Source organism: Lissotriton helveticus, chromosome 4_1 (assembly GCF_964261635.1).
Source record: "Lissotriton helveticus chromosome 4_1, aLisHel1.1, whole genome shotgun sequence".
NCBI classification, from domain to species: domain Eukaryota; kingdom Metazoa; phylum Chordata; class Amphibia; order Caudata; family Salamandridae; genus Lissotriton; species Lissotriton helveticus.
The window spans coordinates 830,377,443-830,399,836 of NC_136063.1; the positions used below are offsets into that span (position 1 = coordinate 830,377,443).

Below are 22,394 nucleotides of genomic sequence, written 5' to 3' on the forward strand. Positions count from 1 at the left end.
CACATATCAAGACATGAACAGACAGACACAGTCGATACACTGCTGTTACAGGCATGTTGTATGGGGAATCTCTTGCACTGCTAAGTGTATCTGCCCCTAACCCCTCTTGTTGCTCGGATGACGGGCTGTCAGATGAACTCCCTGAGGGATTCAGGGTATTGGTGGGTGACTGGAATGGAGTGGTGAGCCCCTCTGTGGATAGGTGACGTCCATAAGGAATTCCCCCAGAGACCAGGACAGCACAGCTGTGCTCTTATATATCAGCCATGGGTCTGGCAGATGTATGGAGGGTGCACTATACCTTGGCAGGAGGTTATACATTCTCCTCGGCTGCTTATGTTTCTTAATCCTGACTTGAATATTTCCTCATCACATGCTCACATATTCCTAGGATCTCCGACATTACAGTTTTAGCTTGGGGTCGAGCGAACCATTCCCCAGTCGCCCTGAGGCTTCACATGGGCCACCAGCGCCCAACCCTCCACTGATGCCCTGGCACCTCCTGAACCCGGAATACCATAAGCACATGGAGTGCTCTCAATGAATATTTCACACACAACATCAACACAGTGACAACCCCTGTGATGCTGTGGGAAGCCCTAAAACCCATGGTACGGGGGCAGACATTAGCTATTGTGCCGGAGAGCAGCTGTGTAGGGCACGAAGCTGATAGATCTCAAAGCCTGTACTACAGAACTAAGCACAAAGGGTCACCAGAGTGATGGCCAACTGCCGAGCAGGCAGTTTGGTCTTGTACAGCAACAATACCAAATTACTTTATTGGACGAGACCAAACTGGCTTGGCAGGAGGTCCAAAGCTGCAACTAAAATGCAACCTTAACAAGACCGAGATCATGATCTATGGAGCATCTTCCCCTAACCTTTAGAGATCTTGCCGGCTGACACAGACCTGCAGCTGGGCCCTCAACAGAGTTCTTTAAGGAATCTAGGTATTGCATTTGTTAGTGCCCTCTCCTTTCACACTTAGATTCAGGCTCTGACAATTTCCTGCTTCGGAATACTTCGGATGCTGAAAAGATTCTTGACCCGTCTCTCAGAGTCTGCTAGGAAAAAGGTAATCCAAGCACTAATAACCTTGAGACTGGACAATGGTAATGCCCTTACCTTGGTCTCCCAGAGTACCTTCTGAGCAGACTTCAGGTGGTATAAAATTTGGCGGCCAGCTTCTTACTCAAACTTCCCCTAGAAGTCACATGACCACTCATTCGGAGGCCCTTCACTGGCTCCCAATGAGAAAGAGGATACAATTTAAAGCCATGGTGTTAATGCATAAAGCCTTGTATGGTTCAAGAGCCAGCTACCTGAGAGAGAGGATTCAAGACTACCTCCCCTCTCACACCTTGCGCTCCTCTCTGGCTCACCTGGCTAAGTTGCCAGCTTAGAATTAGCAGCACATTTTTCTCTTATTTAGGGCCGCTAAATTGGAATAAGCTCCCGAGGGAACTGCATCTAATATGTGACCTTCCCGTTTTTTAAAAGAAACTGAACACCTGGCTTTTCACACAATCTGTATAGGTTCAAAAGCTGCTGCTGTTCGTCTCTAGACTCCTAGGAGTAGCTGTGCGAGTTATACATTTTCAAAACATAACATCATAATATAAGATATAGCAATGGGGCGACAAATCAAGTCAAATGCTTCATAGATTAGCCTTCTCCTTCCCCTTGATCAGGAACATATGCGATGCTCTTTACACCAAGGGAGATAGCGAACAGCTACACTACCCACTTTGAGACTGTCTACACTAAGAAGGATATTCAAACAACAGAGGTCCCTTAAGGAGAATTATAAACAGTGAATAAATATAGACACAGTCGTAGCTATATTGGTTAGGACTTGTCCAGCCGGACAGAGATCTAGTATTTACTTATAGTTGAATATGAGGAATGTTACACAACAATTCACAAAGTGGGGCACAAGCCTGCACCCTACTTAACATATGTGCAACAAACATTCAATTAGAAAACAGGAACACAAGGGCGTGTAGGCAAAAAAGCACGAGGTTTGAGGTACCAGTAATTGCACAATGTCATGGTACATCAGAACATGATCAACACCTTTACATTAGTAATACATATACGGTTTTAAACTTTGTATAAGGTGTTATGAGAATTCAACGGCGTTTCGATCCATTATCTTGATACAAGGATCATCATCAGGACATAATTAGTATGCCCAACAATTGTGGCCTCAGGTGCCTAGCGGGGAAAAGGGGAAAAAAATACAAAGGCAAGGGGAATTTACATTTAACCATCACACACTAAGTGCTAAGATTCTTTTCATGCACATTTCAGTGCATACATGTAATAGAGACAAGGTTCCGAGGGTGACTTAAAAGCAGTGTGAAGGTAAGTGAAAGTGACTTGTTCTAGGATGAAAGAGCTAGGAGCAACGATTCACAATATGGTAGTGATTTTTTGTATCAGAGCATGCTAAGAAGAGCCATGCGATACATTCATTTGTACAATACAAGCCTTAATCCTATTTTTGTTCGGAGCAACAGTTGTGAAAAAAGGAATATAAAAGAATAAAGATAGTGGCGCCGTGTCAGAAACCGGTTCCAGAGCGTGAGTGAGCTAGGCGATAAACTAGAGAGTAGGTTGTACATCGTGACGAATTAGCGCGAGTGCAAGAGCGCTTGGTTGCTTACCGGGGGGCGGCCCGTAGTTGAGGTCGATTTAGCCCTACAACTGGAGCGTGGTGTCAAGGGGTGATGACCTGTGAATTAAGACCGGAATTAGGCTGGATTCAAGGTGAGGGCCTGTGACCGCAAGGTGACGAGACGGCGCTTACCTAATAGGATCAAGGGGCAAGGAGCCGGCAATGCGGACAGGGATAATTCAGGGCGGGTTTCCTTCGGCGTAATAGCCTGTAGGGGAGGGAGGGAAAAATTGTCAGGGCTAAGTTAGTGGGATGACAGGGAAACGGTGCCCGCAGGGATTGACACTTACCGGGCTGATGAAGGGGAGCAGCGGCACAATCGCTGTGTCTGAAGTGGATTTCCTCGGCAAGTAGGCAGGACTGGGGCATTATATGGTCAGTGATTGGTGAAAGGGCGACCATGTGATTGAAGTGAGAAGCAAGGAAGGACTGACGATTAGCGTAGTGCTGGAGAAGCGGCCATTTTGGGTAGATCATCATTGGAATAGATTGCTGGCCATTGATTGGTGCTCGGAAGGTCACGTGATAGAAGTGAGGGCGGGAAGGTCCTAAATGGCGCGATAAGGCCGAGAACAGCGGCCATTTCAGATCGGTGACCGGATAGGCATATTAATTAGGTCCTGATGATGATCCTTGTATCAAGATAATCGATCGAAACGCCGTCGACTTCTCATAACACCTTATACAAAGTTCAAAACCGTATATGTATTACTAATGTAAAGGTGTTGATCATGTTCTGATGTACCATGACATTGTGCAATTACTGGTACCTCAAACCTCGTGCTTTTTTGCCTACACGCCCTTGTGTTCCTGTTTTCGGGATTGAATATTGGAAAGGCACCTGGTCCAGAGGATTTCCATGTGAGTTTTTTTAAAGCTGATATGCCCCAGCTCTGTGAACACCTGCTGGGGATTGTCCTTTCTGCAGCAACCAAGGCCATTCTGCTGCCATGCAGAGATATTAGTCTTCCCTAAGCCGGGCTAACCAGCAGATGACAGCTCCTTGTATCACCCAATTTCCTTAAAACCTATTAAACCTGGAGGTCAAGATATGAACTAAAGCTCTGGCAAATCGGCTGATACACTGCATTCCTGATTTGGTACACCCTGATCAGGCAGGATTTATGCCCTGCTGGGCCGCCTGACATAATATCTGCTGTTTACATAACACACTAGCAGACAGGTTGGGTAGACCAGTGGCAATCCTTCTGGCCGACGTTGACAAAGCATTTGACTCATTGAGTATGGAGTACATCTTCCTTCTACTACAATGCCTGGATTTAGGCCCACGGTTTCTTTCTTATCTTAAATTGCTGTATAACAATTTAATGGTGTTGGTGTGGGTGGCAGGTGCGAGGTCAGACATATGTTTTCTACATCGGGGATGCGACTGGGTTGGCCCCTGTCCGGCCTGCTGTTAGCTCTTGCCATGGAGCCCTTGGCAGTGTGGGTGAGGATTGACACACGGATGCAGAGCTTAGAGTGGGGAAAGGGGCTATTTGACAGAATAGCACCCTACGCCGATGACATCCTCTTCTTCCTTACTGTGCACGACATTACAGGACCCCAAATATTACATATTATGTGCATCATTGGGGAAACTTTGGGACTCCACCTCCATATGTCTAAGTCTACTGTATTTGTGGTGTATACTAGTCCCTAGGACTTTGAGTGCGCATCCGGACTGCAGGTTGCAACACATGGGTTAAAATATTTGTCCGTGTTTGTGTCTCCCGAAGACACAGTAGCGTAGATGGCCAACTTGGAACTGGTGCTGGCTCGCCTTAAGGAGGATATTAAGATCTGTTCCGTTCTCTCCTTGACTTTGAAGGGACGTCTGCAATCTTCCAGATGGTGTCTCTGCCCAGATTCCTCTATCAAATACAGAGCTTTCCATACAACATTCCATGGCAGTGGTTCATAGACTGAATTCCATCTTTACTGCCTTTTTATGGGATGGAAGGACCCCTCGTATTGCCATCAGCAAATGCTTTCAGTCTACTTATTGTGGGAGCATTGTCATCATGAATATTCACTCATACAACCTTGCAGTCCACCTCCTGATAATAATTGAGTGGTAGTATGACATTCAAGGCAACCCAGCCTGTGCATTAGATAAATGGGCAAAGGGGGGACACTCCTCTTGTTTCAATGGTGTGGCGGTAGCGATGGTCTCCCCCAGTGACAAAGGTGGTGTTAAATCTGTGGCACTCTTCACTCTGATGTTGGGGCAGACTGACGGAACAGACGCCACTCTGGCAGGGACGTATACTGTTGCAGATGGCCACACTAGAGATCTTTCAGAAATAAGACCTCATCGGGATATGTCCCCTAGGGGATGATATGCACTGTACGATCCTCAAATCTTTCCAATCCATTGCAGGCTGAGTACATGCTCCACCGCAGTCAGGTCCATTGGTAAGTTTAACTCCGCTATGCACTGACCCCTTACATTACCACCCTATCTGATCTTCCCAAATTCAATCCGTTATAGGGAAAACTTCTCATGGGTGACCTAGGCGACCACAAAGTTGCAGATATCTACCAGACGCTTATCTCTAATCAACCCAACACATTTGGTGCCCTCCACATGGCCTGGGAGGCAGATGTGGGGACGCTGAAAAACAAGGATTGGATGGAAGTCCTGAGGACTCCTTGTGAGGCTGCCATTGCTACGCTCCACAGGGTCTACTTTATGTGCTATAGACTTTGGCGGAGAGTGGTGATTACCTCCCTGACCTGTCTTAAATGTGGTACAGGGGAGGGCACGTTTCTTTATACAGTGTGGAGCTGCCCGAGCTGGATAGACTGGCATGGGGTAATGGCCTGCCTAGGCAGGGTCCTTTCATGACAGATCCCTATGGACCAGAGACTCAACCTCCTCCACCTCAAGGATGATTTAGGGGTAGATAGGTATAAATTGCCTTTGCTATATTTAGGACTGACATTAGCTAAACGGGATATAGCACGAGAGTGGAAGGCTGTGGACCCCCATCATTGGCAGTGTGGAAGAGAGGGATGGACCACTGTAAGGGTTTGGAAATGCCGGTGTATAAAGCGGTGTATCAAGCGATGAGCTGTCCTAAGAAATATGTCAAGAACTGGAAGGGATGGGCTGATTATTGAGGCACAGAGTAGAAGTCAGTCCGTCCCATACCCCACCTATTTGATTATGAAGTTCAGGTACACCAGAGAGAGGGGCAGGCGGGTGTGAGACGACCATTTGGACTTCAATTATGTTTTAGTGATGGTATGTGGGTGCGGGTGTGGATGAGGTTACAGAGGGCTGGTGTTTGTTTATTTTTTTACTCTATTTGTTACCATTTCATTGTTGTATCTACGCCGTACAGACCATATTAAATATTTCAATCTCAAAATAAATAAAATATGTTTTAAAAAATACAATGCTTCCTGCCCTTAGGGCTGTTTAGTAATGTGAGAAATTAGATTACTGGTTGAGGGGTATAAACTCTACTCAAACAGCAACCACAATTTCTGTTCAGTGTGAAACACAAGCATACTATAAATTAACCTGTGCTTAATGTCATGACCCTTATCTCCTTGTGTTCTCACACCTCCTGTGCCTTGTGTGTGAGGGGCTTCCAGGATTGAGCGCACATCTCAATGCCTAAATGGCTGTTCATGGGGCTCATTACCCTGTAGGCTTAACAACATTCTTGTCATGGTAATTATACCCCGGGGCCCTAGGCCACTGAGTCATGAAAAGCAAAATTACAAAATCAACATCCCCCGGGGCCTTCTGGCTGGCTCATCATGAATTTGGTGATATTTAGGCAGACTCATAGGCACATGACTAAGGGGATATTTGGGCTGACTCATAGGCACATGACTAAGGGTATATTTGGGCTGACTCATAGGCACATGACAATGGAGATATTTGGGCTGACTCATTGGCATATCACTATAGGGTTATTAGGGCTGACTCATAGGCACATGATTATGGGGATATTTGAGCTGACTAATCAGGATTTGGGTACGGTATTTACACCGCACTCAAACAACAACTGATTGCTTGGCTTACCCACTGGTTGAAGAGGACCAATCCTCTTCAAAGATCCTTCTCTCCTAAATGTCTCCACAACCTAGCAGAGCTTCTTCTGCTTTGCGGCTCTCCTGTGAATCTCTGACACTGCAGACATCTTCTGCCCTGCAAACCCAGAGACGCAGTGAACACCATCCCTGCAACCCTGTGCCTAAAAGGAGAAAACACGGTTATATACCATCTTAAAGGTTAGTGAATTAACAGAAAATGTATCAACCAAAGACTTGTTTTTATGATGCTGAAAATCAGAAAACAGGACAACTCTTGAACATTGAGATACTGTGGGTATTGTTTAACACACATACCAATGATGCGGTATTAGCTCCCAGTGACATTCTTATGTGCCATCCTTTACTGTGCTGTAGTCTGTGAATCCAAAAGCACACTCTTGCATACCTAGTGCCTTGTGTTCAACATACATGGTGTACCTTAGTGTGCGATGCGAAAACCCGATATAGCTTCTGCCAGGTCTGCTGCAATTCCAAGGATAAAAGTTGGTTTTTGGGAGTCTGTGCAGCAATCAATTCTTTATCGTGTAAATGACTGTTAGTGCACATTTGAAAGGCGGGAGGGAATATTTAATGACTACTCATTTGTTGAACAACCTCTCTTCTTATATTTACAGTACAGTTCACCACGCACTACATTACACACATATCACAACAATGCTCTCCAGGACTGAAAAGAGACGTACGTATGACTCCAAGAAGACGGTGGCTGAGCTCGAAGGCATGAAAGTCTCTCAGTTTGTTAGTTTGTCCCAACACCCCCTTCCCTTCTGGGGCAGCAGTTGATTTATGGTTACAATTCCCTGATCAGATACCACCCTAGGAGAGATAGGAGGTTCAGCATAACCTCTGCAGACAAGAGCTAGGTGAGTGGCATGACACTTAACATCACTGGTAGCTTGGCACAAAATTAGTCAGACTTCACTTTGAGGCAATTTGTAAAGTATGTATGCAGTACACAAACAGTAATAAAGTGAAACACATGAAAAAAATCTTACACCAATTTAGAAAAATAGAGTAAAATTAATAACTTAATTGACACCAAAGCAACAAAAATATAATCATTAGAATTTGAGATATGCAATTTTACAGGTTTAGGTAAAGCTATTTCTTAAAAGCACAAAGTGAAAACTGCGATTTGCAGGTCTTGCCAGACCAGGATAAAGTCACAAGTTCAGGTCGACCACAATGAAGTAAATAAAGTAAGTAAAATAAGCATTGGCCATTGCAAGGACTGAGTGGATTTGAACTACTTCAATAATGTTGATGAGTGGGCTTAAACTCTGGCAGTTTGTGGTCCTTACACCATCTGCATGAATTCATCCTTCTTCCGGGCATGAATGAAACACAAAGGTACAGTCACCTGCATGTGTAGTACTGCTCACAAAAAACTAAAAGAAATGGATCCCTGAGCGTTCTGGAGGGCCGTAAACGCAATACACTTTAAAACCTTTGTCTCCGTGGTATGAATCTATCGTTAATAGCAAGGTATAATTATTACTTCCTCATGAATGTTAAAATATTTTATAGATATTGATGAATGTGCTCGCTCTTCCATCACCTGTGGACCTCACAGCATCTGCACCAACACACCAGGAAATTACAGCTGCAAGTGCATGCCAGGATTCAGCGATTCACGTACAAGAAGTCTGCAGAACAGCACAATCTTCTGTACAGGTAACATCACCCCTAGAAATTAAAGAAATTAGAAAAGACGGACACCTGAGTGTTTTGGAGGGATGTAAACTCAAAATACTTCAAAGCTTTGTCTTTGTGGTTTGAGTCTTTTGGCCCAATTCAGATTTTGGTAGATGCAGGAATCTCCATTGGCATGGCGGAGGAATTAATGTCCACCAGGCTGACACTACCCTGCCCATCAAATTTAGGAATGACTGCCAAGCTGTGCTCGCTTGGGTGGCTAATATACTAAAATTGGAACGATACAGAGAAGATTAGCATGGCTCCTGCACAAGGATGATACGCAAATTCTTGAGGCGTTCCATATTTAAAAAAAAAATTAAATACTGCCAACCTGACGGTCATTTTCTAAAACTTTAGCAGAATCTGCTGTCATGACAGTTCCTGTCAATGCTTTTCACAGTTTGGTGAAGGGCTCAGTCAACAATCAAAAATATTAAAGTAAATGCTACCCTTGCCATGGGAGTACTCTCCTAACGCAAGGGGAGCAGTATGCAATTTTCACTGCCCCTTACCGTCAAGAGGATACAGATGGAAGTGCATGCCAGGGTTCACCCTTCCACCTGCAGGAAAGCAGTAGAATAGCACAGTTACCTACATAGGTAACATCACTCCTAAAAACTAAAATAGTTGGAATCTTGAGTGATTTGGCGGGATATTGACTCACTATAATTCCAAACCGTATTTTTCTAGTTTAAGGCTTTTGTTGATGACAAGACATCCTTGCCTCACAAACGTAAAAATATTTTACAGATATTGACGAATGTACTCAGACTTCCTCTGCCTGTGGACCACACACCATCTGCACCAACACACCAGGAAATTACAGCTGTAGATGCATGCCAGGATTTATCTTTTCTGCAGAAGGAGAGCAAACAAATGGGACAATCAACTGTACAGGTAACCATTGCTCGTCTATAGGAACCGTGATCAAAGATTTGTAATACATTTTTTTCTTTGTTTTTATTTTGAGTCTGAAAAAAGAAATGCTGAATCTTAGTTTCATTTTGATTGCAATGAGAAATACTTTATTAGTGTTGCTTTCAGCTATTTAGCCTTTTGCAAACAGCCTAAAGAGAGGTTAAGGGATGGACATGCACCCACCCAAGAAAAAGTAAGCCCAGTGCTATTCACCAACTGCCCTTCTATAGTGACTATAGCAAAAAAGGGCACACAACTGTGGTGAATGTACTCCAGCTAAGAGCTGGCGTAAATCCAGATCCCCACATGGTCTATCACTGGTACTGCAACACTCTCCCACAGAAAATAGGAGGTTGGGACTTAAAATAAAACCCCATAGGAAGCAATGATAATGAATTAAAATATAGATACATTTAATTTAATGTTAGAATAAATGCCACTTAATACAACACATTTCTTATTTTATTTATAACCTTTTTTACTTTAAAAATACAAATTAGTGAGATCAGTTTGAAATACAAATAATTAACTTACTTGTTATTAATTATATTCATTACTTTCAATGATTCTTTAATATGTAATTTAAAAAAAAAAAGAAATTGCCTTAGGTGAGAATTTGTTTTCTTAATTAAGGTAAGTTATTAATGCTGCAATTTTTAAATATTGTTTTACATTCAAAATAAATATATAAAATGTATTAACATTTAAAATAAAATATTGAAGTTTAATACAATTTTACACTATTCCCTATGCTTTACCAATACGGGTGTCTGCACCCCAGTTTCAGTGGTCTCTAAGCACACAGAATGACACATATGGTCAGTACTAGTGGCAACTTTACCAGTCATAATTGACATTTCTACTGACTTCACCACCTATTTCAGCGGATGGGGACTTGTAAGTCTACACATTAAATAATGTTACTCTTGCAAATGATATATAGCCAAAAGTAATAAAGCTACTCAAAAGCGTAAGAGTAAATTTACATGTGTAGATTTACCATTGTGAATAGGCCCTATCGTCTTTTATGCGGAGCATTGATGATTTTTTGGAAGATGTGCTTCTGTTGATTTCCCTAGTAATTGAGGTGGGTACATATATTCCCCTAAGACTTCCATTGATAGTTCTCCTTTGGCCTCTTGTTTTGGTTTATCACACAACAGAGTTCTGTTAGGAGATCTAAATCTCCTTGTAGAAGGTGGCACTCTTTGCATTAATGTACAGCAACATGTTAAAAGAAGCTTTAGCATGATTTAGCTCAGTAGATAGATCATTTGGGGGATCATTGTTCTCGTGCTTAGTACTAATTGCGAGCCACCTAGCATTGCCCCTGGAGATCTGAGGAGTGGGTTTTTGGTTTGTGGTGGTTTATAAAGTCAATGTTGTCTCGGTTAGTCTTGACCTTAAAGTTGGTTTTCCCAGTTTTAAAGTGATCATTGCCTCCATTATCTCCTGTTTTGCCCTGGACTTATTTAGTTTCACCTTCAAAATGGCAATTTCAAGTTTTCGGGACACTAGAAAGAATAATACATGATTACGGCATAGATCAAGAACTTCTAACTTTGTGGCAAAAGTAAGATGAGTCTCGGTATGAAAGCTCTGTTCTTATGCCAAATGAGGGTCCGCACCTCTTGTTTCTGCTCCTTCAAGAATGGCACTGGAACATTTAACTGTTGGTTTAGCACCTGGGCTCTTCTTTATCTCAATAGGTGATAGTTTTGACAGGTATGAAAATTCCCTTTCTCTTCCTTTTATCTTTAGTAGAAAATGAGCCAAGGCCTGGATTTACTTCTATATCAGCAGTCACATTAAACAAAGGTGAGTGGATGACCTACCAACAGGGCTGGGGAGAATATTAGTGAGGCATCTGAAGTGGGAAAATTCGTATTTGTTAGGTCCTTGAAAGTTAGGCCTTTAGTGTGACTTTCCCCCTGTTCTGGCTTCTTTTCCCATCCATCTTCTTCTCCTAATGCTCCAATACAGCAATACAGAATTCCATGGATACTTTTGCTGGAGCCCATCGGTGGATGAGATGAAAAAGGTGGAAGATGATGATACTTTGGGGGATATTCTCAAAAACGTGCAACAATCATCGCCAAAATAGGTTTACGCAATTTTTCATACCGCTGTCTATCGCAGGAAAATAACGCTGTGTTAACTTCATATTCACAACACAGCGGTAACATGCAATATTTCGCCAATAACGCGTAAAATGTCCATGATAAAATTACCGGGATGGCGAAAAAAATCTAAAGCTAAATGTGAAAAAAGTGGCGATGAGCCCAACCTCGATAAAAAATCAGCGATAAGCTGCGCCAGGCATGCAATTCACACACGTCAGGCGGGAAAAATCACTATTAAAGTAGAAAAAAAACCACAAACAAAACCAAAACAACTGCGAAGCACAATGGAGGTAGCCTGAGCAAGTACAGAGGACAAGCAGAACCCCACAAGCCCCATGTAGGACCAGCCTGGGACCTCTGGGTCAGAGAAGGGCAAGGCGAAGAAGAAGAGGACGATGCGTTCAGTCCGCTCGAAAACAGGATCCTGATAACGGAGGTGATGGAACACAATCAACTACTGTTCATCACCTACACTGTGTCATTGGCAACAAAAAATTGAATATGGCAGTCCATCGTGGACAAGGTGAATGCAGTCGGAGTGCTGAGGAGGACAATGGAAGAGGTCAAGAGGCGCTGGGATGCTGTGAAGGGCAAAACCAAGCAGAAACTCTGCAATAACCAGAAGGCAGCAATGCAGACTGGAGGTGGGAGTCCAGCGCCACAGGAGGAGCTGGATGAGATGGAGGAAATGGTGTCAACAGTCATCAGTGTGGAGAAGGTGGCAGGAGTTAGGGGACCAGACACTGCTCAACATGACCTCATACAACAGCAACATGGTGAGTAATGACCAGGGACTGGGGGACGGGGGGGAGATAGGTACAATGGCACACATGCACAATTAATTATAGCACAGTGCACACCCACAATGACTCGGGATCATGTCCCTGATCCCCTTGGCACACTGCAGCACACCTAGAAACAGCGAGTAGGCCCCCGTCGACTATGTGCCCAGAGTGGGGCCCTTCCCTCACATCACCAATCTCACAACCAACCCATGCACATGTGCCAAACCCAACAAAGCAGTGTGTCTGTAAGCCACACTGACAATGCAACCAACACTGCATGACAAATAGTATGGCTGCAGTCAATATTTAATGGCATGTTGCACGCCACGACACTGAGGTGGCTGAGTGTGGACCACATACGTAAAGAAGCTGCTCATACTCTGACACATCCATGTGCACAATCAACCCCTGACCTCAACAACACATCTGCGGACAAACCATGCCCCAGAGTCCCAACTCCCACCAAGAGCACAATTTACCCTAGTATGCAACATCTCAGCACTGTATATGCACAGAAGTCAAAGGTACACTGCCTGAAAGGGATAAGGGGCAGCAAAATCAAAGCTGCAGGGGCGACTTTCCCAAAATGCAGCACACACACACATAACATTCAGAGCACATCAACATTGACAACAATGTGGAACAAACTGCAACACATTCACAACAGAATAGAGGACAAAACCGGTGCCGGTTGTGTGTAGAAACTGGCCAATCACATTTGAAATAGCTGGGAAATGTGAGATGATAATGTACAAGTACAAACACACATCCATGATGTTGTCGAAAGGTCCACTTTCCCGGATCAAATAGGCAGCTCCTCCCAAACAGTCACAATGTACATTGTCATGCAGTCTGTATGTAAACTTGTACAATGTGTCAGCATTATTAATAATCTGAGAGTCGGGAGGAGGAATAAATGTGTCCATTCAGTTTCCCTACGCAGTATTTCAAAATCAAAATTGGAATGGACACTTGTAACCGTGACAACTGGTTACTTAAAAAACCCTCATAAACGCGGTGTATGAGTCGTACAAAGCAGTGTATCTTTTTCTCCGCTCTCCACTCGCGTTATGGCACAGTCATTGGGTTAATTAAGTTGTAATATGCCAGCCTCAAGCCTGAGGCAACTCCGGTTCCACACGGTAGTGTCCAGAGATAGTGACTCGCCCAAGGAGAAAAATAAATTAAAAAACTAAATTAAAAAACAGATTAGGTCTCTAGAAAGCTTTAATATAAATGAGAACTAGTCTATTATTAAAAAGAAGGTTGGATATACTTAAAGACCGTGTACTTAGATCACATTATACCACTTTTAGTTCGTCGACATGTTTCTGCCCATCCTCGCCCAGCCGGGTCTGTGGGGCATTCATCAGGACAATTAAAAAATTGATTGATACTTACACAATTTGTGTAGTATTAAGCTTAGTCTTTTTTCGCTACTTAATTATCTGCCAAAGTGTCTTGTACCTAAATAATAAAGAACAAGAACAAACACAAACATACATAGGCAAGTAATGGCATTTTAAGTTTTAAGACACAATTATGGTCGTGATTCAAACAGCATCTAATAATCATAGTTCATTTCACAGCATTTGTGCTGGCTATACGGACTCATGGAGGTTATACTATCTTGGAGACAATCTTGTATGTGCTACTCAATAAGACAATATTTAGAGGTAGGGGAAGGTCAGAGGTGGAAGTTAATCCCCGTAGTGCTGTGTTAAACTGCCCTCCTATAATGTTTTAAAAATGGGTAATTCGTTATGTCAATTATCCACTAAGATCGTGTAAAGCAGGCATGGAGTCTTTACCTTGGTGCAAGTGTATATTAACGTCATCGGGTGAACAGGCTGTAAGAAAGAGACGTTCGTTACAGCGTTACAGCGGGTGACTGGTATTATATAACATTACGATATTACTGGATCGGGAATGGAGTTTCACTTACCTGCGTTCGAAGAAACTGCTCCGGTTGTGCTAGCTCTGCCCCCAGAAACAGATTGACTATGTCGGGCGTATTTTTTGTAATACACCACGCATGGAGGTAGAAATAGGACTGACAGCGGATAATGGAATACTGCCGAGTCCGTGTTTTTTAGTAACAAACTAGTAATTATCCAGTCTAGAAATGTCTCAGATACTATCCAGTCTAAAAAATGTCTCAGATACTTTTCAACATGGTGCTAATAGAAAATAAATAAAGGACATACATCTTGTGTTCAGGGCTGGTAATCCTATCGTGTTTGTAAGCCGCGATGGACAATAAATTTATGTGTAACAATCAACATGGGATAGTTTTCATCCTTCCTATATGTATTCCTTCAATAGACATGATGTTAGGTGGACTATCTAGTGTAATCTCTAATCAGTGCATATTTGACCACTATGCATACTAGGTGTATCATTGTCTTTGATTAGGAGAAGATTCCATCATTAAATGGAAGAAGGGGTGGAGGAGCTAGTCACCTTTCCAGTGTTAATATAGTACATGTTTATTTCGAGAATTGATGCCAAGGTATGTTATCATTTAGGCCATCAATATTCGTACCCAGGCGGTCAACCCATCTTTGTTCTTTTTCGAATAGGTTTTTCTCGGAATTGTGAGTTTTATCCACTAGAATCTCGATCACTGTCCACCTCAGATCTTCTGGTTGGTGTCTCAGTTCAATAAAATGTGAACAAAGTTTAGTTGTGTTTCTTTTATTCTTAACATTGCTCTTGTGTTCCCCAATACGGATTTTGATTTTTCTTGTTGTCATCCCTATGTATCTCTTCTGGCAAGGGCAAGTTACCACATAGATAACATGGGATGAATTGCAATTTGTGTGTTGTCTTTGGGTCCAGGTTAGAGTCTCTGTGAGCTGCAACGTCTTGGTTGCTGTGGTCAATTTACATATCAGGCAGGACCCGCATGGGAAATGTCCCGTAATAGGGGCAATTCGTAGATTTCTGTCTATAGATGTGGTTTGCCGTATCTGAGGTCTTGTGTGGACAAGGATGTCTTTGATATTTCTCGTCCTCCTATTTGCGAATCTTGGTTTAGGCCAATTGAATTGCCCTGTTGTTAAGATCCGCCAGTTTTTGTTTACGATCTTTTGTACCTGATATGTTGCCGGGCTAAATGTTGTGACACATGTCATCAGGTCAGCAGTGGGTCTTTTACTGTAGTCTGTAAGAGGCTCTCTCTGGGCTGATTTTTGGCACGTTTTTGGCATCTCGCTATTGTTTTCTTGGGGTAATCTCTCTTCAGTAGTTTTGTGTTTAATTCTTGTGCTTGGGCTTTGTAATCAAGGTTCCTGCTGCAACTACGTTTCAGTCTTAAAAATTTGCTGAAAGGCAGGTTGTCCCGTAATTGTTTAGGATGGAAGCTTCGGTAGGATAGGAGGCTATTTTTTGATGTAGGCTTAGAGTATGACTTGGTCTCAAGTCTTCCATTTTCCTCAAATATGGTAATGTCCAGGAAGTCAAGACTCTTATTACTGGCAGAGAAAGTGAACTGAAGCCATCTGTCTTGTTGGTTGAGCCAGTCCATGAACATCTGTAGATCTTTATCATTATTCCAGAGCATTACGATATCATCAATGTATCATTTCCAATAGAGTATATTACTCACAAATGGATTAGTCTCATTTAGCACATGTTTTGATTCGAATTCGCTGACATAGAGCCCTGCTACTGAAGGCGCAAAGGCGCTTCCCATGGATGTTCCATGGCTTTGAATAAATAGGGTTCCATTATATTCAAAAAAGTTCTCTGTGAGAGCAAGGCGGCAGCATTCTAAGACAAAATGCCTTGGAGTCCGATGGTTCCAATCTGTCATGAATAAAATGTCTTCAAGAGTTTGTAAAGTTTCCTGTTGCGGCAGGCTGGTGAAAAGGGATTCCACATCAAGTCCTACAAGCAGCGTAGTTGTTGGTTCAAAATTCATACCATTAATTGAGTTCAAAAGGTCATGCGTGTCCTTTAAATAAGTCGGGGTCTGTTGCACCAGGGGCTGTAGGAACTGGTCTGTAAACTGGGACAGGGGCTCAAGAACTGAGCCTATGCCCGAGACGATTGGCCGTTCGTCCTGTAGGAGGCATCCTTTGTTTGTGTGTTTTTGGTAACAAGTAAAAGAATGGTGTTCTTGGTTCTCGGGCTACAAGATATTCGGCTTCCTTTTAGGAGATCCACGAGTTGGTTTCCGCTTCATGTATCATCATGTTGATGGTATTCTGAAGTCGAGGGGTGGGGTCAATATGGATTTTCTTGTAAAATTTGGTGTCTGACAGGAGGGTGAGGCATTGTAGATCATAACTCTCTTTATTCAGGATAACAATACCCGCCCCCTTGTCCGCTGGCTTGATCACCAATTGTCATTATGTTGTAGCTCGTCTAGAGCTTTTTTCTCATTCTTGCTAAGGTTCTGGAAAGCTGGATTGGTGTGCTTCTTTAGTTTGTCAGCACTTTTAAGAAGGGCCTGTTCGAATGTTTGGATTTCAATCGGAACTGTATGGTTTGGAGGGTTAAATGTAGACTTTCGTTTTAAGTTTGTGTAACCTTCATTTTCTTTGGATTCCTTTCCTGAAAAGAAAGCTTTAAGTTCCAGAGTTCTGCAAAATTCAGCAAGTTCACTCTTCAATTTGAAGACATCTAGTGGGGGTGTAGGTACGAATCCTAATCCTTTATTGAAGACATTGTTTTGGTCTTCAGTCGATTCCACATCAGTAAGGTTGACTATTAATGACTCGTCTTGCTTGTCCCTGGTTGTTCTGATGTCATACTTCTGGTCGTCATATTTCTTTGATCTTCCCAGGTAAGGTTTTTCCTTCTTCGTCCTCTCCGTTGGTTTTGGCCTCTGCCTAAAAAAGGCTGTTGTTGTTGATTTTACATACCCTGCATAGGTGGTCCCATTATATGGGGCATTGGCGGCATTCCTGGGTTATAGTGATTCATCCAGCCAGGGAATTGTGGCATTACTGGTTAGAAGTACGGCGCTTGATGTCCTGAATAACCTCCAAAATTTTGTCTTGGCCACCTGTTGTTTCTTCTGGGGCGTTGATATCCATAGATGAAGCTACCTCTCTTCGGTGGTTGTTCATCTATACTGATATCCGAATTGTTTGAAGAATTCCAACCATCGGAATCATTATCTGTGTTAGTATCAGTAGCGCCATGTAGGACCAGCCTGGGACCTCTGGGTCAGAGAAGGGCAAGGCGAAGAAGAAGAGGATGATGCGTTCAGTCCGCTCAAAAACAGGATCCTGATAACGGAGGTGATGGAACACAATCAACTACTGTTCATCACCTACACTGTGTCATTGGCAACAAAAAATGGAATATGGCAGTCGATCGTGGACAAGGTGAATGCAGTCGGAGTGCTGAGGAGGAAAATGGAAGAGGTCAAGAGGCGCTGGGATGATGTGAAGGGCAAAACCAAGCAGAAACTCTGCAATAAGATAGGCGACCTTAACCTACACTTTGACCGGGACACTGAACCTGAAATTTCCACCTTTCTGGCGGATCTTTCCGCCCTCCAGCTTAATCAACTTGTGAGTGGCCCCACCCATAAAGCGGGACACCTCCTTGATCCCATCTTCTCCAACATTGAGAATGGGATTGTTGATGCACCTATCCCTATGGTGTGGACTGACCACCATTTGGTGATCATGACAGCCCCTTGCAAATCCGCCCCTGCATTGGCACATACCCCTCAAGTCCAGAAGCGTCCGTGGAGAAAACTCCGCTTGGAGGAGCTTCATAATCTCTTAAGGATTAATCCTCCTCCTCTGAGTGACGACATTGACCTAGGATATGATCAGTTTTGCCAATGGACAATCCAAGCTTTGGACTCCCTGGTCCCAGCTAAGTGGGTTAAAGCCCGCGCCCACGGGGCTAGCCCCTGGTATAACTCAGATTTAGCCACGCTGAAAAAGGAATGCAAAAAGGCGGAAAGAGGATGGAGAAAAAATTACGATGCCAACCTTAAGCATGATTATGTTCAACTACAGAAAACCTATCACCGCCATGTCTGTAGAACAAGGGCGGTCTATTACGCCACTGAAATCAATAATAGCACTAATGTCTCTAAAAATGTTTTTAAAATTGTAAAAGATCTTACTGCAAAGAAAACCACCATTTCTGCTGTCACCTCTCCAGACCTATGTAATAACATGGCCAATTTTTTTACTGACAAAATAAAGAAAATTTACGAGACCTTCCCCCACTCCCCTCAGCCTTCCGTTACGTTAGACCCTAGCAGACCTTGTCTGTTCTCCCTCCCCACACTAGAACGTGAGAGCTTCGATAAAATTTGTAAAAAAATAAAATCTGGCTCCCCGGCCGATCCCCTAAAACCTGAGACCTTCTGTGTAGCTAATGAGCTTATCACGGAACCAATACGAAATATTATTAATCGGTCTCTTTTTATGGCCAAAATCCCTCTTAAATGGAAGCAGGCATGGGTATCTCCCATTTTGAAAAAGCCCACTCTGGATCCTACCCTTCCTGAAAATTTTCGGCCCATCTCTCTTCTTCCTTGGCCAGCTAAAATCATGGAAGCACATGTTAATACCATCCTTACCAACTTCCTCCTAACCAATAACATTCTGGATGACTCCCAACATGGGTTTAGAGCGGGTCACAGCACCGAGACAGCCTTGCTTAGTGTTACAGAGGACCTCCGTACCATTCTTGACACCGGCGGAACGGCAGCACTGATCCTGTTGGATCTCAGTGCTGCCTTCGATACGGTGTCACACGAGGTCCTCCTGATGAGATTGGAGGAAGCTGGAATTATAGGTACGGCCCTGGGATGGTTTAAAGACTTCCTTGCCAATAGATCCTTTAAAGTGTCCACCCCCCCTTACATCTCAAAAGATCACAACATTGGACAGGGGGTGCCTCAGGGGTCATCACTGAGCCCCACCCTGTTCAATGTTTACGTCCGACCACTAGCAGAAGTGGCTAAACAGAGTGGTCTGACGTTAGTATCTTATGCAGACGACACCCAGTTGGTGGTGGCTCTCAATGGTAACAACGGTCTGGAGGCCCATCACTTTAAGCAGACCCTTACTGACATCACCAACTGGATGACGGCAAATTTCCTCCAGCTCAATGCTGGAAAAACGGAAATACTGCTCTTGGGGAAAAACACCGCAGCCTGGGGCGGCAACTGGTGGCCTGATATTTTAGGCCAACCGCCTAAGCCCAAGGATTGTGTAAAAAATCTGGGAGTCTGGGTCGACTCGGCATTGAAATTTACTCATCATACTAAAAAAGTCGCAGCCACCTGCTTCGGCATCCTGTGCAATCTAAGACCTACGCTGAAGTTCTTCAACTGTCACACCCGCCAGGTTATTGTCCAAGCTACCATCCTCTCTAGGCTGGATTATGCCAGCTCCCTCTTATTGGGCGCTAATCAGGCGGAAGTTGTTAGACTTCAGAGAGTGCAGAATGCTGCCGCCATAGAGCGTTGGTAGGCCTCCCCCGCCACTCCTCAGCGGCGGGAGCTCGGAAAAAACTGCACTGGCTCCCGGTGGGAAAAAGGATTCAGTTTAAGGCACTTTGTCTTGCCTTCAAAATCCTTAAAACCGCCTCCCCCCCGATGTTGTGCCCCCTCCTGACGAAGTATATTCCTGGGAGGCTACTGCGTTCAGCAGGACAACATCTGGTGGTCATTCCCCGTATCAATCTAGCCAGAATGGGCGGTCGTTCCTTCAGCTCGCTCGCTGCCAAGCTCTGGAACAGCCTTCTGGAAACTATTCGTGGCATGCAGGATCTTTTGGCTTTTAGAAAAGCCATCAAAACCCTTCTCTTTCAGTAACTGTACCTCTTCTCTTCTGGTATTCCCTTTCTGTTTTTAGTTCCGCTCGCAGCGCCGGGACGCCCCTTTGCTGGGGCAGCCGAGCGCTATACAAATCCCCAATACAATACAATACAATACAATAACCAGAAGGCAGCAATGCAGACTGAAGGTGGGAGTCCAGCGCCACAGGAGGAGCTGGATGAGATGGAGGAAATGGTGTCAACAGTCATCAGTGTGGAGACGGTGGCAGGAGTTGGGGGACCAGGCACTGCTCAACATGACCTCATACAACAGCAACATGGTGAGTAACGACCAGGGACTGGGGGGACGGGGGGAGATGGGTACAATGGCACACATGCACAATTAATTATAGCACAGTGCACACCCACAATGACTCTGGATCATGTCCCTGATCCCCTTGGCACACTGCAGCACACCTAGAAACAGCAAGTAGGCCCCCGTCGACTATGTGCCCAGAGTGGGGCCCTTCCCTCACATCACCAATCTCACAACCAACCCATGCACATGTGCCAAACCCAACAAAGCAGTGTGTCTGTAAGCCACACTGACAATGCAAGTAACACTGCATGACAAATAGTATGGCTGCAGTCAATATTTAATGGCATGTTGCACGCCACGACACTGAGGTGGCTGAGTGTGGACCACATACGTAAAGGAGCTGCTCATACTCTGACACATCCATGTGCACAATCATCCCCTGACCTCAACAACACATCTGCGGACAAACCATGTCCCAGAGTCCCAACTCCCACCAAGAGCACAATTTACCCTAGTATGCAACATCTCAGCACTGTATATGCACAGAAGTCAAAGGTACACTGCCTGAAAGAGATAAGGGGCAGCAAAATCAGAGCTGCAGGGGCGACTCTCCCAAAATGCAGCACACACACACATAACATTCAGAGCACATCAACATTGACAACAATGTGGTACAAACTGCAACACATTCACAACAGAATAGAGGACAAAACCGGTGCAGGTTGTGTGTAGAAACTGGCCAATCACATTTGAAATAGCTGGGAAATGTGAGATGATAATGTACAAGTACAAACACACATCCATGATGTTGTCGAAAGGTCCACTTTCCCGGATCAAATAGGCAGCTCCTCCCAAACAGTCACAATGTACATTGTCATGCAGTCTGTATGTAAACTTGTACAATGTGTAAACATACATGTGAACAAAATGTTAAACTGCATCTCCCCTTTACATTGCAGAGGGAAAATCATCACCTCCTGCCGAGCAGACCGAACATCTCTTCACTGATGACGAAGAGGACCTCCATACCTTCAACACCGACGCCGTCCAAGAGCTCATGGACAGCTTTGGCACCTTACCTCCAGGAGTAGGGCAGCTCAGCTGCATCGAGGAGACCTCACCCCCTGCATAGACAGAAGAGGTATGGCGCAGCAGCCAGGGTACCTGACCCCGGGCTACGGGGTTCATGGTTCGATCCCCGGTGCCGGCGGCAGGTTAGCCCAGCACCATGTGGCTCAGGGAAATAGCTTGCTTAATCTTCCAGAGGGCCCCCAGCGCCGGGACACCACTTCGGTGGTAGCTGTGCACTTTACAAATACTGGTATTTCATTTACAGCAGGAAGTACCCACGGCCACGAATATCTCCCAGGACCCCCACGAACAATACATGGCTTCCAACTCCGAGTGTTGGAGTGCCAGGAGAAGATGGCTGATCAGGTGCGGGTGGGGTTTGATCTCATGGCAGCCAAGCTAGATGCCATATCTGGGTGTATAAGTCCCATCAGGGACCACTTACAGTCCTTAACGGACACCCACAGTCCCCTCCATGCTCTTCAACGATAGATGGCTGACATCGCTGGTGTCCTGACTCTGAGACAAGAACAACTGTCTAGTCAGAGTGGACCCAGCGATGGCAGCCGGGAGTTTAGACACATGCGGAGGATCATGGGGAACATGGAGCGGATGCAGGTGGAAAGAATGGCTGCCACAGTTGCACACCAGCGAGATGTAGCTGGGTTCTTCCTTGCCCTGCAGACCCTCCTCATGGCATTGCTGCCACAAGGCCTGGCGCTGATGAATGCTGCTGCTACTACTCCAGCCACATCTCTGCCCCTGAACTGTCAGTGACACACAGAGCTGCAGACAATCCACCTCCGGCCACTGATGTGTCACTACCACAAAGTGATGCAGACAAAACACCACCACCCACATGTGAGGCACATGAAACATCAGAAGACGAAGATGCGGATGATTCTGCCTTAGTGGTAGAAAGGAAATGTTTGCATTCATCTCCACCATATGGCCTGTTTCTGCTTGGTTCTGTCCTCTGCATC

The 22,394-nt window shown here is 44.5% G+C and overlaps 1 protein-coding gene and 1 non-coding gene across 2 annotated transcripts in view; both read left to right on the forward strand.

The window, feature by feature from the left end:
• The window catches only part of LOC144828072 (adhesion G protein-coupled receptor E3-like), a 359,420-nt gene that overhangs the window by 82,418 nt on the left and 254,608 nt on the right, over positions 1-22,394 (forward strand). Inside the window, exons 4-5 of the mRNA XM_078686209.1 lie at positions 8,282-8,428; positions 9,203-9,349. Coding sequence (XP_078542335.1) covers positions 8,282-8,428; positions 9,203-9,349 — 294 coding nt within the window. The remainder of the gene's footprint in view (positions 1-8,281; positions 8,429-9,202; positions 9,350-22,394) is intronic.
• Positions 8,658-8,760, forward strand: LOC144829871 (U6 spliceosomal RNA). The gene has a single exon (XR_013610860.1). It is a non-coding gene; the product is annotated as a U6 spliceosomal RNA (small nuclear RNA).